General features: G+C 41.0%; 1 protein-coding gene across 1 annotated transcript in view; it reads left to right on the top strand.

The window, feature by feature from the left end:
* Positions 1-7,096: 7,096 nt before the first annotated feature.
* VGLL4 (vestigial like family member 4) overlaps positions 7,097-18,044 on the top strand; it is a gene marked incomplete at its 5' end in the record, with an annotated part of 70,441 nt that continues 59,493 nt past the window's right edge. Inside the window, one exon of the mRNA XM_083869719.1 lies at positions 7,097-7,160. Coding sequence (XP_083725845.1) covers positions 7,097-7,160 — 64 coding nt within the window. The remainder of the gene's footprint in view (positions 7,161-18,044) is intronic.

Here is an 18,044-nt window from a genome sequence, read left to right as displayed (position 1 = left end):
GGCCGGGCGAGCCGCGCCTGCTCCTGCTCCGGAGCGGGCCCGCACCGCCTCCTCCGCCCGGCCCGGCCCGGCCCGGCCCGGCCCGCCCGACCCGCGGGGCGCCGCGGCCGCGCTGCGGTCACCGCACCGCCCGGAGCGCCGGTGAGAGCGGGGACAGCGCGGGGACAGGTGGCCGCGGGGCGGGGGAGCGGGACCGGGCTGGGACGGGACGGGACGGGGCTGGGCCGGGCCGGGCCGTGCTCCCCGCGCTGCCGGGATCGCCCGCGGGAACCCCCACGGGCTGGGGCCGTTCCCGGCCGGGCCGGGACTCGCTCCGGTGCCCCCTTCCCGGGGAAGGGCCCTCTCCGCGGGCTCGCAGGTGGCAGGACCGGAGGAAAAGCCCCGGCAGGACCTGCCCGGGGGTCTCCGTGCCCAGCCCGGGGCTCCCCCGCTGCCGGGACTCCCCTTGGCCCCCGCCCGCGGGCTCTTCCTTTCCTGAGGGGAATCGCCGCTGGCGGAGGTGAAACCTTCTAGAACGGCTCCCAAGGGCGCGGGGAAGGCTCCTGGCGCTGCCCTCCTGTGACAAACACCCGCCGGCTGAGGGGTTTTGTCCAGCCCTCAGCAGCGCCGGGGTCGGGCCGGGGGCGCGTTCCCCGTGGGACCGGCAGGATTAATCGATTCCCCCGGTTAAGTGTCCAGCCTGTTCTGGGAGTGCGTGGATGGGAGTTCAACACCCGTTCCCACTGGCACTGGAGGATCCCTAAAGCCAGCTCATTCTGTTTTGCCTGTGCGGCTGCTTCAGGATTGTCAGGAACAAGAAATCGCGGTCATTCTTTTAATTACACCAAGAGGCTGATGAAGAGTTCCGGGACCTCTCCTGCAGGGTCATTTCTCTGATTGGTTTCTCTCTGGCTTTAGAACACAGAGTTGTTTGCAGAGTTTTCCTCACAGAGACACAATCTGCAGTTTGGGGAACCCGAGTGAGGGAAACTCTGCAGGCAGTGATGCAGAGAGCCCTCAGATCCAAAACTCTGTAAAACTGGGCTGCAATATCCCTCCCCTGCCTTAATAATAAACTTTTTAAAGGCTCTTCTCCAGACTCGAAGGCCCTTTATTTGTATTTTCCTCTCTGTGAACTTGTGAGATTTCTGATGGGGAATGTGTTTTGCTTAAATTCTCTCCATTTCTTCTTACTGATCCACAGTTACAGTCTGGTTTTTGGGGCTCAGGCTGTTTTTTGGGGTCAGTCACAAGAACTGCTTTGATTCACAAGAAATGGATTTGACCCCTTGGTAGAATTTGGGCCTGCCTGTTGTACAGTTTGCATTTTCCTGATGAAATGCCCGGGCTGGAGCAGCTGCTGCTGAGTTCCCAGCACTGTGGGGAGCAGGGATGGATGTTGTGGTGCAGGATGCTGTTCCTGCTCAGGAACCCCTCTGGGGTGGGCTCGGCTTTTACACCCCCCCTGGAGCAGAAGCTGAGCATGATGAGCACCCAGGAGTGCTGCTGAGATCTGACAGGCTGCTATAAAACAAGCCTGGGAACTAAAATGAGGTAGAAAATAATTGTACAGCTTAATTAAAAGCATTCACATCACAACCCATCAGTTTCTTATTTCCATAACTTTGATAACCTTCTCATCATCTCCATCCTGCAGGGGTTAACTGGTTTGTTTCCAGACACCTGGATGTTTTCTGTTGGAAAAAGGAGCTTTGGTTCAGTTCTCTTTGCTGTGGTTAAATGTTTCACATCGTGTCTGCAGCAGATTGTGTAACACAGGAGATGCTCTGGGTGCTCCTGTAGGTACAAGACAAGGTCAGCTTGGACTTCCCCACCTTCAATTTCTCAGCTTTCAAAAATTACTAACAGCTTGCATCTCAAAATGTTGCCTTATTAAGGGGGATTTATACAGCAAGACAACAAAAAGCATGAGGGAAAATACCAAAGCTCTGCTTTAAGATTATAATTTTCTGTGTGATGAGTTAAATCGTTGTTTCTGTTTGAAGATTTGCCTGTTCAAACAGATTTTCCACACGCATAACGAGCATGGCTTAAAAAAAACCCCAAAGTAGGGGATAAATAGACTAAAAAAAAAAAAGAAAAAAAGTGTTTTTTAGCCAAATAACCTGAACTTACTCTCAGGGTTCTGAGTTGTAAATGCAGGGGATAATCCGTGTTACTGGGGAATGTGATCTAAAGTGAGCCACTTGCACATTTCACATTTTAACATTCATATGAGTGTCTTATCTCAGCTCAGGATTTTTCTGTTCACAAGTAGAAGCCCTGGTCCGAGCAAAGCTGAAGAAATTTCAGTGTGTTGTGACTATTAGAGAAAGTTGTTGGTTGCAGAGTGCTTGTCATTATTCTCATTCATGTTTAAATAGGCTTTACTCTCTCCTGTCATAAAAAATAAATTAAATTTACCTATTTTACAGCAAACTGTGGCTTTATCTTCCTTCCCTGTGTGGATTTCCTGATTGTCCTGATCAGCTTTGTTTGGATTTCCCCTTCAGTTTCACTCTCAGCCATTGAAATCAGCAGAGTCTGTTTGTTTCTTTTTGGCATTTCTGGCGGTGAATTTGCCTGGTTTTGGGGGTGTCTCTCCCCAGGTGGGAGCTGCCTTTGACCCAACTGACAACCCTGTTCAATTCATCTTGTTTGCCCTGCACTTGTGTTTATCTGCACTTCGGTCTTGATGGTTTCTCAAGTGCCTTGCTATTCACTAATTGCTTGTTCATCGTTGTAATTGATGGGCTTTGTTTGTTAATCCTGCTCTTCTCCCTCCAGCCCTTATCTCTGAGATTTCTCCAGATGGGAATTCAAGTGCCAGGATTTTCTGTCCAGCACGGAAAAGCTCAGGCTCTTTCTGCTTGGCAGGTGCAGATGTGTCCCAGCAGGTTGGAGGTTAATTTTGGTGTTCCTCAGGTGTTTGAGGATGTTCTGTCAGTCCCACTGTGATCCAGGCATTGTCCTGTCCCTGATTTCTTTTTGGGATTTCATGGAAAAGCTCAGGCTGTCTTTCCCAGCAGGTGCAGATGTGTCCCAGCAGGTTGGAGGCTGGTTTTGGTGTTCCTCAGGAGTTTGCACAGGATGTTCTGTCAGTCCCACTGTATCCAGGCATTGTCCTGCCCCTGATTTCTCTTTGGGATTTCACATCCCAATTGTATCAAAATTCTTCTCCTTTTGTCCTGCCTGCTCTGGTCTCTGTTCTCATCACCCAGTTTTGTCCTTGGTTTTGGTGCCTGATTTGAGCTCTGCTCTGTCCTAGACCCAGCCTAACTCTGGATGAGATCACTGCCCAAAACATCATCTTTATTTCTTTTTCCTGTCTCTCCCTTTTTAGCCCTACCCTCTTTTTTAAAATCAAATGTGAAGTTCTTCTCTTCATCTCACATCTTTCCTGCCATCCCCCACTGTGAATATGAACTTAAATATTTATTAAATTATAATTAAATAATTGTGGGATTAAGTAATTGTCTCTGTCTGGGCTGAGTGAGTGGTGCTCTGCTGCCTCTTAACTGAATTTCAAACAAGCAACCTCAGGGTATTTTCCCTGCATGCTCCTCCTGATGCAAAAATCCCTGAAAACACTGAACTGTTCATTTTCTAAAGCTTTCACTTCTCTCTAGCCTTAAAAAAAAACAAAACAAAACAACCCATATCAGGGTTGTTTTCCCTGCATGCTCCTCCTGATGCAAAAATCCCTGAAAACACTGAACTGTTCATTTTCTAAAGCTTTCACTTCTCTCTAGCCTTAAAAAAAACCAAAACAAAACAACCCATATCAGCGAGCATTTGTAAAGCTGAGAGTGCTCTATGTGTTCCTGCATCTTGCAAAAATGTGAGGAGAGGGAGAAGACAGTGGAGGAGAGGGAAAAGAAAGTGCTGTTTCTTCCCACTAATAGGTATTTGTGCTCCAGGTGTTGCATAACCAAATTTCAGGTGGATCAGTGTTTGCCTCAGTCTTTCTGACACTTCTGCTTTCACTTTTTCTTTCTTTCCTGTTTTCCAGGATGTTTCTTTGCTGCTGTGCAGGACAGGACAGGGCAGCCCTGAGTGGGAGCAGTAGCTGATAAATCAGAGCACTTTGTAAGATATTAAACTAATATTTGGAATAACAGGAGATAAAAATATCTCGAATGCTTGTAAAAGTGCTTTTGGCTCGTGTCTCCTGAATGCAACAGTTCAGACTTTGTAACCAGTGAGATTTCCTCGGGGAATGTTTCCAGGGTGTTGCAATCAGATAAATCCTGTGTATCTTGTGTTTCACTCCTCATTTGTTTTTTATTTACCAAGCACTTGTAGAGAGGTTTTGAGGGGGGACACATAAAAAATTCCAGGTTGGGTTCTGCTGCATAGACAGGTTTGTGTCACACTGAGAAGTGGCTGGGTTTGGTAAGGAGCCTCCTTATTAACAAGGGATTTTTTTTTTGTTTGTTTGTTTTGCTCTTTGTGTGTGTGTGTGATTTTTATCTATTTTTATCTATTTTTATCTATTTTTATCTATTTTTATCCATTTTTATCCATTTTTATCCATTTTTATCCATTTTTATCCATTTTTATCCATTTTTATCATCATTTTTTTCCCATTTTAAAAATGTATTTCTTGGAAGGCTGGGCAATGTTTTTGGCCATTCCCTTCTGAAAGGTGACTCCCCCAGGGTGGCTGGACTGTCCTCTCCAGGCAACCCTGGCCCAGCTGCAGCATTTTCTGACCTTGCCCTGCTCAAATTTGGGTTTTCAACTTGGCCCTAAGAGAGGATCCCTCCTCTCACTCTCTCTTCATTTCTTTCCTGAACTGTACTCACTGATTTGTTTAATTTAGAGATCAAGAGATATTTACCACTATTTGAAAACTAACCTGGCAGTGTGCAGCTCCTTGCAGGTAATTCTTGTTCTCTGTTTAAAAAGGGCCACAATATCTGGGGTGTCAGCCTGGGCATTGCAGTTTTTGAATGAGCACAGGGCTGTGATGTCAGGGGAACACCTCAGCAGCTCTGCCATGCTCTGAACTTCAATAATACACAAAGCTGCAGAGCTCTAGTGAGGCCACTTTTAGTCAAGTTGTTTTTAAAGTGTCTAATTTCCTGAACTGAATGAAGACTTGGTTCCTGTTTCCTTCTCCCAGTGTGGGTTTCTGTCACCAGTTAATTCCCTTACTGGGAGCAGGGTCCACAAAGGGATTGGGCATCTGCTACTCCCATTATTTGAAAAAAAAACCCCTATTAATATAATTAATTTGCATTTAATAAGACATTTTAATCCTTTACATTATTGTTCATCGAGAGTTGATTTTTTTCCCTAAGGACTTGAGACCAAAAATATTTGTATTATTGTCTTTGAAGTGTGGCATTGAATCCTGAGTTATCTCAGTCCTGGTGTTGCTGCATCTCCTGATCAGACAAATCTAAATCATTTTTCCCAAATGAATTTTAACTCTCTTAGAGGAATTAGTGTGAGAGGCTCAGTAAACTCCCAAAAAAATATGAAAGAAATGAAGCCAAGGTCCAAAGCATGAGAGTGGAATTGTGCTGAAGACTTTTCAGGGAACATCCTTTCCAAATCTCTGCTTTGGTTTGGGGGAGGATGTGGCCAGGTGTGAAAGGAATAAATATTTAATGAAGACAAAACAGTAAAATAAGCTGAGATCTTGTTTTCTAAACGCCCTTGCCCACAGGTATTGTCTTTAAATTAAAGAGTTAATTGACTTTATAAGTTTAGTTCAAATATTCTTGAGCAAAAGCTGATTCTGGCAGAGAGAGAGAAACATGTTTTAATCCTTAATACACTTGGATATTTCAGATATGTCTCTTCTTGCACAGCTCTATGGAAATCTTACTGGATTTCATTCTTTAAACTTAAAAATATAACCTCTAAGCTTAAAAATACATTTTTTTAAAAACTCACAAACACTTTACAATCCTTTTTCTTACGCTTTAAAGTCTTTGGTTAGTTTAAAACCTGACTTCTTTAGGCAGAGGGAGTGAGGATAGTGAGGTTTATTGTTTCAGTGCAGAGTGAAGGAAATTGCTCCCCAAACATGTGCTTGTTGTTAAATCCATGTACAGGCTGGACATGTGTTTGAGATTTCTGCAGTTGCCACTACCTTTAGTTATTTATTTATTTTTTTTAAGATCATACTGTAAAGTAAATGGTTCTTAGGAGAGAAGTTTTTGCTAAGTTTTTTTGTGGAAAAATCTCAACAAAATTTTGTTGTTCTGGGTTTTTTTCTCTTTCTCTTTTTTTTTTTTTTTTTTTTTTTATTAACAGTTCTGCTTGTGCTGTTGCCTTTTTGTTTGAAAACACATATATTGTAGTAAAAACATCTTGACAACATGTTATTCTCTTCCTTCCTTTTTTTTTTCCTGTCCATATTTTTGGAATTTCATACTGAAACATCTCCTTTTTTAGATTTGGAGCCATTCCTGTGAAGCTTTGAGGAGCTGCAGTGCAGTCATTGGTTTTACTGCGGTGCTGGAAAAGGCATTTTTAATGTGCTGGGAGTTAATTTTTCATGGGTGGGAATGATGTGTTGTAAGGGGCAAAATCCAGGAAAAAGCAGCTACTGAGGTGTGATGATGACTGAAAAAATACAATTCTTTGTGTGGTTGTACACACACAGAGTTCAACTATGTGTTTATGTATAATAAAAAAATCTTAATAAGATGATAAAATTTGGATAATTCTACTCTGGGCAGGGGAGAGGGTGTGGAGGTGGAGTTTTTGGAATCCTGGGGATCTGAAGCAATCCATGCCCATGCACTGTAGGGATGGTATCTATTGGATATCTATTGGGTATCTTTGATATTTCTGTTTATTAGGCACTACACCAGGTAGTAAATGACCCTGTTACACTGTGTGGGAGCAGAGTAACAGCTCCAGCCCGTGGGGAATTTTGTATTCTGCTTTATTTGGGTGGGAAAGGCCAATCCCAGCATTTCCTTTCTGCAGCAGTAACACTTTTAACCTGTGCTGCTGTAACAGGAAAAGAACTGCACAAAATCAAATTTTGGATTCTTTTTCTCACTCCTGCTGTAAAACCTGGTCTGTGTGTGCTCTGAGTGTTGAATTTACTCTCTGAAGCTTTCCCTGTGGATTTTGCAGGATCCAGAGAGGAATGGAGACTCCCTTGGATGTTCTGTCGAGAGCAGCATCCCTGGTCCATGCTGACGATGAGAAACGTGAGTTCCCTGCCTGCCTGGCTCCAGCTGCTCTGTGTTTGCTCTCTGGGTCAGCCTGGGGGCTGCTTTCATCCACACTGGAATTTTACTGAGTCCGGGATGTGTAAAAAACTCTCTTCAGGGTCATTTAGGTGTGTAGGGAACCCTTCAGAGGTTGTTTCCCAATTGGATTCAAACTGGATCGTTGGTAGTTTGATTTTTGGAGGATTGTGAAGTTTTTCCCAGCATTGGTTGGGTTGTGTGGGGTTGGTTTGTTTTCCCTTTCTTCTGGAGATTCACCAGCTCCAGAGGAATGGGGAACAGGACATTTGCAGGGATGTGAAAGAGCAGTTCCATCTCACAATCCTTGTTTGTTTTCTGTTCACAACTTCCCCCCATTCTGAGTAGAAGTGGAAGGAGCTGCAGTGTCAGGACAAGAAATATTCTGTGGCAAAATATTACTGAAACCAAGGGTAGAACACAATCTTATCATGAGATATTTAGTATTCTATTTTTTCACTTTTGGTGCAAAATGGCAGATCTTGGGACAAAGAAATAAATGGGAAAGGTCTTGGATTCTGAATTAAGGGAGATTTCAATCTTGCTGCTCATCCTTGGAACTTTTGCTGCAGGGCTGGAAGGGAATCCAGTTGGTTCAATAAGGGCATCCTTGGGATGTTTAGGGATCTTTTGACATCTAAAACGTGTTTGTGTCCTTGAAAATCCCTTGTTTTGGAGAGTGTTGGGTTCTGTTCCTGTACCTGGGAGTCATTACAAAGACTGACAAATAATAGAAATATGCATTTATTTTAAAATGTATTGAATTCATGTGAAGGTGCCTCTCTTTTCCCACTTGCATTGTTAGCAGGCAAAAAGTTGTGGTGGAGCTGCTGTCAAACCAAGGCCAGGTTCAGAACTCAGATAACTCCCAGATAATTTTGGTTACATCTCATTTAAGAGCACACAGCTGGGTGGGCACCACTGGGCTGCAGAGATTTCAACTGATAAAAACTCTCAGCTTGGTTGTTATCACTAATAATGAGCTCTTAATTTGCCTTTCTCTGCCAGCAAAAGGGAATTACAGGGTTATAAATAGTCAGAGGCTCATGCTGCCAGTTATTTGGGTAATATTTTTGCTATTCATGGGAAGAGCTTCAGGTGGGTTAACTCGTGTTAGAATAATATTTTCAATTCTGCCAAGGTGCAGTGTCACTTCACAGGTCAGATTGTTACCTGCATGGTCAGTAATGAATGTGTTTTCTGAGCAGTGTGTGCACTTTGGGTCTCAACTCAGGAGAAAAATGGTATTTTGGATTTCTGACTAGCAAAATGCTATTTTGGATTTCAAACTGCTTTTGCCAGTTGCTTCTGTCCATAAAATCACCTTTTAAGATGAATGCAGCTTTTCTTCTTTTGGCTCCTTTGCTGTGTGTACATTTTTGAAAATGATTGGCATTGAATATTGAATGAAATAATTGGTTTAATGTAAATCTGCTTTGTAATGGATGTTGGTGTTGCTGTTCTTGCCTGTTCGCTGCTCAATAAATACCAGGTTTTCAGTGGTGCAACTGCAGAGGGATATTTGGTGGATTTGCCCCAATTATTGACTATTTCTAGTAAAATGAACAGCAGTGGAACTGCTTGGGAAATAATTTCAACCATGATTTTGGCCCGAGGGCAAGGGGGGATTTCTTTTGGCTACATTGAGAAAAGTATATTTTGAATTTATATTCTCAGTTTTCTTGAGTTTAAACGCATTCCTTTTGGTCAACTATTGCCTGAGACTGTAGCTTGATTCTGAGCTCCACAGGGCAGGAATGTTGGATTTTAGAGGATCCAGAGGAACTTTGATTCAGTGCAAGCTGCATGTGAGGGAGCTGATGTGGCTCTGGTTCTAATTTACATTCCTTTAGTCTTACCACTTAGACTTAATTAGATTTATGCCACTCTGCAGCTTCTTGTGCTGCCTGCAGCTTGCCCTGCTGCTGTAGCGCAGCCCAGAGTGCTGCAGGAGCTGCTCAGAGCAGAGAAACGAGCTTGTCTCAGCTTTTGGAACTCATTCTGGGTAAAAAAAAAGTTAATTTGGAAGTTAGTTTTAATCCTGAATTTAGCTGTTACCCCTGAGCTTTCAGTGAGGTTCTAGCAGTGGTGCTGTCTGCATTTCTGTATCCCCACTCTGTCTAAATCAGAATTCTGCAGTGTTTCCAATATTCCAGTCATGACCAGGAGTGCAGCAATATTACCAGTATTTATGTATTGGTAATTTATTAATAATGCGTATTATTATAAAAATTAATGTTCAATATCTATGGATTTAATGGTTTGAAATGTGAAGGATCCTGCACTCACTGCAGGGCCAAGTAATGCTGGGATGTCTTAGTGTGTGAGTACAAATCATAAACTGCTTAAAACAAATACTTTTCAACTGTTAAGAGTTGAAGAAATGAGTTTAAACTTAAAGAAACTTAAAGAAAATGAGTTTAAAGAAATGGGTTTAACCTCAGCCAGCAACCAGGTGCCACACAGCTCCTCACCTGCACGTCCCCAGCCCTGCTGGGATGGACCAGAGAAAAGAGTAAAACCTGTGAAAATGAAGAAAATAAAAAAATAAGAACTCTTAAATAATTGAAATAAGATGTTATAATTATGATAATGGAAAGCAAAAAGGCAAAGAGGGAGGAATAAAGGCCAGGACAGGCAGGGAGTGACAGTGGCCCCCAGGTGATCCCCCAGTTTCCATCCTGGATGTTCCTTGGGCAGTGCTGGGTTAACCCTGGGTGCTGCCTTCAGTCCCATCCCTGGTTTAACTCAGGAAATATAAACTGGTTTTCAACAGCTCCCAGCTGAAATCATCCTGCACTTGTTAGCAATGAACATTTATGAAGCACATTTGTTTTAACTGCTGTGTCACAGGGAAAGATTAATGATGGAGCAGGAATTGGCTACTGCACTTTGGGATTTTAACTCTTACATGGAGGTGGGAGCAGTTATTTAGGGCTTGTTGTATTTAAAAAATCCAAAGGAGGCTGAACAAAAGAAGACAGGCAATGATGTCACTGTGAGGCAGACCTGTTAAAGGCTGGTCACTAATTTCTGACTTGTCAATAGTGGAGAAAAGACCATTAAAAGATCTGTTTTCCCTGATGAGGAGCTGTAGGTAATGTACAACTATTTCATCTGTGAATGGCACCTGGAAGGGCTTGCTGGGTTCTTTCCAATCCCAGAAATGGGATTTAGAAGCAGTAACCATCCATCCCTGTGATGTGCATCTCTGCTGGATTTTTATTGTTATCACAGCCTTAAACCTGACAGAACGTGGGTTATTGAGAATTTGAATTTTGCAGTTTCCAATGAGATGTTTGACAGTGGTTACTCTCCTGTCCCTGCACTGTTCTTCCTGGGCTTGTTGTGATTTCTCATCTGCTCAGGGCTTAGTTTGGCTGCTTTTGGAAGAGCCCAGGATAAGCTGGGAGGGTTTAAGCAAATATTCAAGGAGTGAGGAGGATTATAATTTTGTATCTATCTGGTATAAGGGGTTTGGGAACTGGTCTTTCACTTACAAACAGGGTTTTAAAAGCATAATCTTGAGAACAATTGAGAGAACAGTGAAGGAAAGCACTAATTGCACATTTTATTGTAAGCGCTTTGAACTCAGTCTGTGTGGATTTATAGGAACACTTCTACACTTCCCTCCAATATGGAAACCCAGTTTAAAAATATGGGGAATAATAAGAAAAACCATGTTTATTCTCACTCTCTCAGGGTAATACAGTGAAAAACCTGCTGTGGGCAAGCAGGAGAAAGATAGATACACTTCCAGAAGGAAATGAAAGGTTTGAGAACAGCTCCTAAATGGCACCACCAAGTCCTGGGTAAAACTTTGTATTTTAATGCCTTGGACCAAATCAATACCTGTTGAGTTTTGAGGGATGTTTTACAAAACTGATAGAGGTCTACATTAAACAAAAATAAATTGTCTTTGCTGAATCCATGCTCGTAGCACATGTGCCATCAGCCCATGTGTGCAGGGAAGGCTCAAGTGCCTGTGAGCACTGAGATTGTTTGGCAACAGTTGCTTTTATGTGGTTTACTTTAATCCACTTCAAATAATTAAGCCAGACCATTACAGTTGATATTTCTAGTACAGAGGAATTATTGTGCTTTAAGAATCCCTGCCCTAATCCTCTTTGTAATAAAACCCTTGTGTAGAGACAAGAGCCACAAGCAGATTGTGCTGCTCCTCACTGGTAGCAGGAGTTCATTAGGAGTGTGGATTTTGTGCTGGCTGCCACCCCCTCATGAATAAATTAATAAAAATGCAATGATTATTTGTTTTGGATAGCTGATCCCCAAAAAAATAATAATTAAAAAAAATCCTGCTTCAAGGCTGGAGTTGAGGAGAATTTATTTTTTAGCACTGTTGAAGATGGTGACTCTCTGTAAGCTTATTGTTTTAAATTAAAAAAAAATAGTAGTATTTGTAGCAGAATTAGACTTGAGTGTTGATATTTGTGTTGAAGATATTAGTGATGAAACATTTCCAGCATCACCAGCACTGTCCCACCCACGCTGCTGCTGTTTGTTGTGTAAATTTATGGCAAATTATGGGCAGGGAGCCTGAGGCAGGATTTTAAAATCAATGTTTGCAGGACTTTAAAGAGCTTCCATCCTACCGGGGGAACAGTTCCCTCAGCACTGAAAACACCCCAGGTCCTGAAGGTGTTCTGGATGACTAAAAGTGAGGAATTGGATGGGGTTTGATCTGTGAATGAAGTTGGTACAAAGGAAGTCTCAAGGATCGTTTACGGTTTGGTTTTTGGAGGATTGTGAAGTTTTTCCCAGCATTGGTTGGGTTGTGTGGGGTTGGTTTGTTTTCCCTTTTTTCTGGAGATTCACCAGCTCCAGAGGAATGGGGAACAGGACATTTGCAGAGATGTGAAAGAGCAGTTCCATCTCACAATCCTTGTTTGTTTTCTGTTCACAACTTCCCCCCATTCTGAGTAGAAGTGGGAGGAGCTGCAGTGTCAGGATAAGAAATATTCTGTGGCAAAATATTACTGAAACCAAGGGTAGATTTCCAGTAGAACACAATCTTATCACCAGACTCGCCCTTTGTATTTTATTTTTGCATCTGTAGGTGCAAAATAGCAAATCTTGGGACAAAGAAATAAATGGGAAAGGTCTTGGATTCTGAATTAAGGGAGATTTCAGTCTTGCTGCTCATCCTTGGAACTTTTGCTGCAGGGCTGGAAGGGAATCCAGTTTCCTTAAAAACCTAAAATTAAACCTAAAATTAGGTTTAATAAGGGCATCCTGGGGATGTTTAGGGATCTTTTGACATCTAAAACATGTTTGTGTCCTTCAAAATCCCTTGATTTGGAGAGTGTTGGGTTTTGTTCCTTTACCTGGGAGTCATTACAAAGACTGAGGAAATCCCTGTCTGGATTTTTCCCAATTTAGCCTAAATAAGATTTGACTTTTTTTATATATTTTACATTTTTTTATAATGAAAATGTTGTAGATGATGCTTCCACTAAAACATCTTCCTTCCTGTGACATCCAGGGCTCCTCCAGTGCTGAAGTTTTTTGTTTTGTAGGACAATGCTTGGTGCAATCCTCCTCGGTTGAGGGCAACACAAACCACTTGAATTCAGGTTTTTATTTTGCATTTTGTCTATAAATTTAACAGTATTTTGTATGTGTGGGTTTTTTTCTGAGTGCTTTCAGAGTTTGGGGGTTTTTAATCAGGGTGTGTCAGCTCCTGGGCATCTCTTATTAACCAACCCAGCAGAAATTCTCATTTAGAGCTTGGCAGCTTCTGCAGGACTTTGGTCTGGGGGAGGGTGAGAAGTTCTCCAGGATAATTTCTGATGTGAACATAGATGGACTCACCACATGGACGTTTGTTTCTTCTTTTATGGCTAATTAAAATATTGATTTGGTTGTCTTTTTGCCAGCTTGGTTCAGAGAAGAGGTAGATATTTTATATAGACAAAAAAGTTGGGTCTGAAAAATTAGAGGTGTGATTAGACTCACTTTAATAGCCTGGATTCTTTAATTGTGGGAATTAACGTGTAGTTAAGTAATGGAGTAGTTTTTAATAGTTTAGTTTTTTATGATTTAGCAACTGTGCTTGTGCTCAGAGCTTATCTGTGCTGTCCAGCAAAAGAGAAACTGAAATTTCCTGGAGGAAAAGCTCGGGTTTCTAAGGAACAGCTCAGCAAAAATCTACATTTGCAATCCCTTAAGAGCCGTGAGAGGTGTTAAAAGTACATTTATCAGCTTGTCATGTAAGTAACGTTTGATCAATGGTGGAGGGAGTCCTGGTAGGTTTGGAGTGGAATTTGTCACATAAATCATCTTTTTGTATTTTTAAATGGAAGGGGAGAAGTATGGAAATGTGATGTTTCAGCATTATAGTAATAATGTGATGGAAAACCAGAAATGGTTCAATCCTTGAGATGCAGCCTGAATCATCTGATGTGTGTGAACACCAAAAGCTCAAAATAATAAAACTCTGAGTAATAACATGGAGAGCGTTCTGCTTTCCCATTGATGAGCCCCACAGAAAACAGGAATATCTTCTGGTTTAAATATCACTAAAGCTGGTTTTTAGTCAAATATCTGAATAGCTGAACTCCTGACCCTTCTGCTTTTTGTCTTTGCTAAACCTTTATCTGTTTTTCTCACTCGGGGTCTCACAGGGTAACTTCCTGTGAGTGCTCTCAGGACCATCCCATTAATTTTAGGATTTTCTTGGAAGTCCCAGGTTAGGAGGTAGGACAGCTTGCTTGCTTGGCTTGTTTCGTTTGGAAAAAAAACAAGGAATTATTCTTACCCTCAAAGTTTCACTTTTTTTTTTTTTTTTTTTTCTTCCCTCTGAGTTTATTGTAGCAAGAAAACAAAAGGATGTTTTCAACCTGTTAAATAGGCTGGAAAATGGGACAATTGTGTGCCTGGCGCCTCGATGCGTTTTAGGAGCAGGGGAACCCCATTAGCAGAGCCAGGGGAGGGATGGGAATTCCAGCAGGAACAAAAGGGGCCTGAGTGTTTCTTGGGAATTATTTTTTCTTTTTTTAAATAAGTTCAGCTGCAGTTTGTAAACACCGTTAGAGCATCCTTCAGACAGCCCCAGATGTTCCTGCCCAGTGGCAGCAACACAATTGGGGCTTTTCTGCCCTTCCCAGATCATTTGGGATAAAATATAAAATATCAAATACAGTTTGCTGGAATTTCATCCCTCTCAATGTTGTCTGGCGAAGCGGAGGGATCTCCTTGCTGGGATGGAATTTGCCATCAGATCCCAGCAATCCCAGCTGGCACATCCCATATGGGACTTGGTGCACAAGCTCCTCAAATGATTGTCATTTCTCAAACGCTGGCCTCGGGATTTATTTACCCCCCCCCCGAAAAAATCCCTGCTCTGTTTAACCAGAACTCCTATTTGTTACAGCCTGAATTCCCCCAAACATCGCAGGGAAGTCATTCCCTGATTGGGTTTTGTCTGTGGGGATGGAAACCAGCCTGGAAATCTGCCCGTTCTTCCCGTGGCACACATTATTTGGCGAGTTTCATTTGGGTTTAGAGAGGAAAAAAAAAAAAGTTTTTTGTTTATTACAAGTACTGCAGGCTGGGTAGGAAAATGCAGGATGTCCTTTAGGAGCACAGGGAACATTCCTGGAAATGGCACTGCCACACCTGGAGAGGCACAACTGGTGAGGGGAAAGGAAGTATTTCAGCTGCACTTGGGATTTGGCACATTTACCACTTTCTCTACCTTTTTTTTTTATGTACTTTTGAAAAACAAAGTTTGTTTTTTTGGTAAAATTGGAAAAGTTGAAGAAAAAGACAGTAGGAGACAGAAAGAAAGTAAAGAGATGAAGTTAAATGGCTGGGTGTCTGGCATTTAGCTAATAGTACACTTATTTTTTTATTTCACTACTCTGTTGTATATTCACAGACTACTATGTATATTCATACTTTTCATAAGCTAGCTTATGTATTTTAGGAGCTATTCTGTATGGTCTTTTCTCAGGTTTGTTTTTTAGAGTATATGTGGTTTTTTGGCTGTGGTTTTGGTCCTTTTTTATTATTACTTGAGTTTGGGCTTTGGTCTGTACTTTCTACAGATGGGAGGTGCTGAAAATTAACATTTTAGCAGTAGGGTCTTTATCATATATTTACTGGATGTTATTTTAACTAAGCAGACAGCTCAATTACAAGCACTACTATATATTAGCTACTTTACTGCTATTTTAAAGTTTTGTTAATAGCAGAAATAAAAGCTGGATTTATACAGCAAAGTTATTCTAACGCTATACATACAGCATTTATCTTAATACTTGCAAAAAGCCAATAATTTAATATGTATTTATAACAGATTTGGTATATTTACCACTTTCTCTACCTTTTTTATATACTTGTTTCTGTGGGTATTTATTTCAGCACTTTATCAAGTGTCTGGAGTAGAGCACTCAGCAATTTCCTTGTTGCCTTTAACACCGTGTCTTAAACCAGGCTAACATTATAAACCCAATTCTTCCAGCAGCAGTTAAAATTGCCTTTAAATTAAAAGTTAAAAGTTAAAATTGAGGTGGTCCTATGCAACCTTCAGTCCTTGTTCACTCCCACAGCCTTCAGTGAAATGATCATAGACATTTTACAGTTCTGCTGTAAAAAGCAGCGTTGCAAGTTCTTAGTTAATGAGCATCTGTTTGGAATTTTCTCTTTTCTCTGGCTGGGAACCCAGACTTTATTTATGGTGTGCAATTCAAATTGTGACCTGGAGGAGGAGGAGGGATGTGAACATGGATTTTTCAGTGCAAGGTGAGTGTCCTGCTGGAATGGCTTGTGAAACAGGGAGGATACAGTCAATTAACAGACTGCTTTACCAACTTCTGCTTTTTTTTCTGTTGTTCAAGAACAAAAAAAAAAAAAAAAAAAAAAAAAAAAAAAAAAAAAAAAAAAAGGCAGTGCTTTGCTTCAGAAGCCTGAAGAAAAGCTTATTTTTTTTCCTCCAAGAAGCAAACACTAAAATTACTTGCTTTTTTTAAAATTTATTTTCCCTCTTTTGCTGCTGACTCAAAAAATCAATTCCCTGTGAAAGCAGAATTGTGGCTGCAAATCTGCAGGGCAGCCATAAACAATGTCACTGCAGAAAATTCTGTCATCCATAAGCCTAAAAGAAGAAATGCTGCTTATTTAGCAAATTGAAGAGTGATTTATTACTCTCCTCTGATAGTTTTTTTTTTCCTCTTTCTTTTCTGACTTTAAGCTTAATTAATTGAAAGATGTCCCAAAACACTTCCAGTATTTATGTTCATCCCCTGCCAATAGTTTTGTGCTGGGTGATGATAATTTCCTAGCAGTGGAATAAATTTGCTTTAGGTACACACTTACTGCTTTGTAAGGCAGAGAAAGTCCAAACAATTGGGCAGAAATTGGGCAAATAAACACACCCCAAATCCCTTTGTGTGTTTTCTTGATTCAGAGGGAACAATTCTACTACAAACCCTGGGATTTTTTTCTGGAATGATGCCAAGAGCAGTAAGTGCTTTTATTTTCTGGGTCTGTTTGGTTTGTGTGAAAACATCCGTGTGTTACAACTGGAACTCTGTGACTGGAAATCTCCTGCCTTTATTTGTTTTTTTGAGGGCTGGATGGACGTGGCTCCTGACAGAATTCTGAGTGCCCAGTTCATCCACAGCCCCATCTGTCCCTCTTCCCAATTTCTGCATCTCCATGAACCACCTGCTTAGCCTGGAATAAAATTAGATTTTATAAACGTGAAAAACTAGTTCTTTCCCATTTGAACTCGCCTCTAAAATATGAGGTCTGTTAAGGATCTTTCAGTTGTTTTTATCCTTAGATTTCCCTCATCAGCAGACAGTATAATGGTTTTCCAACAGTGCTCTGGAATTCCAGTGTGTTCAAGTTGAGCAGTGATGAAATCTGTGATCCTACTGTGCAAGGATCTGTCTTTGGGAGAATTTGTGGATATATTTTTATTTCTGATATTATTTTTTTTTCTTTGGATTTTCCAGAATTTTTTTTTCCAGAATTTTTTTTCCCAGAATTTTTTTTCCCAGAATTTTTTTTCCCAGAATTTTTTTTCCCAGAATTTTTTTTTCCAGAATTTTTTTTTCCAGAATTTTTTTTCCAGAATTTTTTTTTCCAGAAAATTTTTTTTCCAGAAAATTTTTTTTCCAGAAAATTTTTTTTCCAGAAAATTTTTTTTCCAGAAAATTTTTTTCCCAGAATATGTATTTTTCCCAGAATATGTATTTTTCCCAGAATATGTATTTTTCCCAGAATATGTATTTTTCCCAGGATGTATTTATTGCAGAATGTTGGTACTTAGCATAATTATACTATTTTATGCTACGTACATGCCTACTCAAATTACTCTTTTATTGCAAAATTATGAACTCCAATTTTAAAAGTGTATTTGAATAGTTACTTAGCTTTAAATACATCAACACTGATAATAGTCCTTAATAGAATTATCAATCAATAATTATTCATATGTTGAATAAAATAAGTGCAGAGCTTATGAAGAATGTAATTTGTCAGTGTTTGAGTATGAGGGAAAATAATGGGCTTTGCACTGTTGTCTTCTGTGGAAAGGAAGAAAAACTTGGAAAAATTAAAAACAAAAAAAAGGAGATTTTTGATTATTGCAGTTTTTAGAATGATATTTACTGATCTCAGTGGAGAGCTCTGAGCTGTGTGACTGTTCCTGATGAGCCTCAGCGAGCTCCTGGCAAAATCCCTGCCTCAAGTTTTATTTTTCATGGAATTTTATGCCACCAAGAAAATCCACCTCTGGTGAGCTGTATCCCATCTCAACACTCCTTTTTTTTTCCCTCTCTGTTACGTGTGAAACATGAATTTTTCAGGTCTAAC

The sequence above is a fragment of the Zosterops lateralis genome, assembly GCF_965231275.1.
Source record: "Zosterops lateralis genome assembly, chromosome: 11".
In the NCBI taxonomy this organism is placed as follows: Eukaryota; Metazoa; Chordata; class Aves; order Passeriformes; family Zosteropidae; genus Zosterops; species Zosterops lateralis.
The sequence above is the reverse complement of the archived record's forward strand: the minus strand, read 5'-3'. Positions and strand labels throughout refer to the sequence as shown.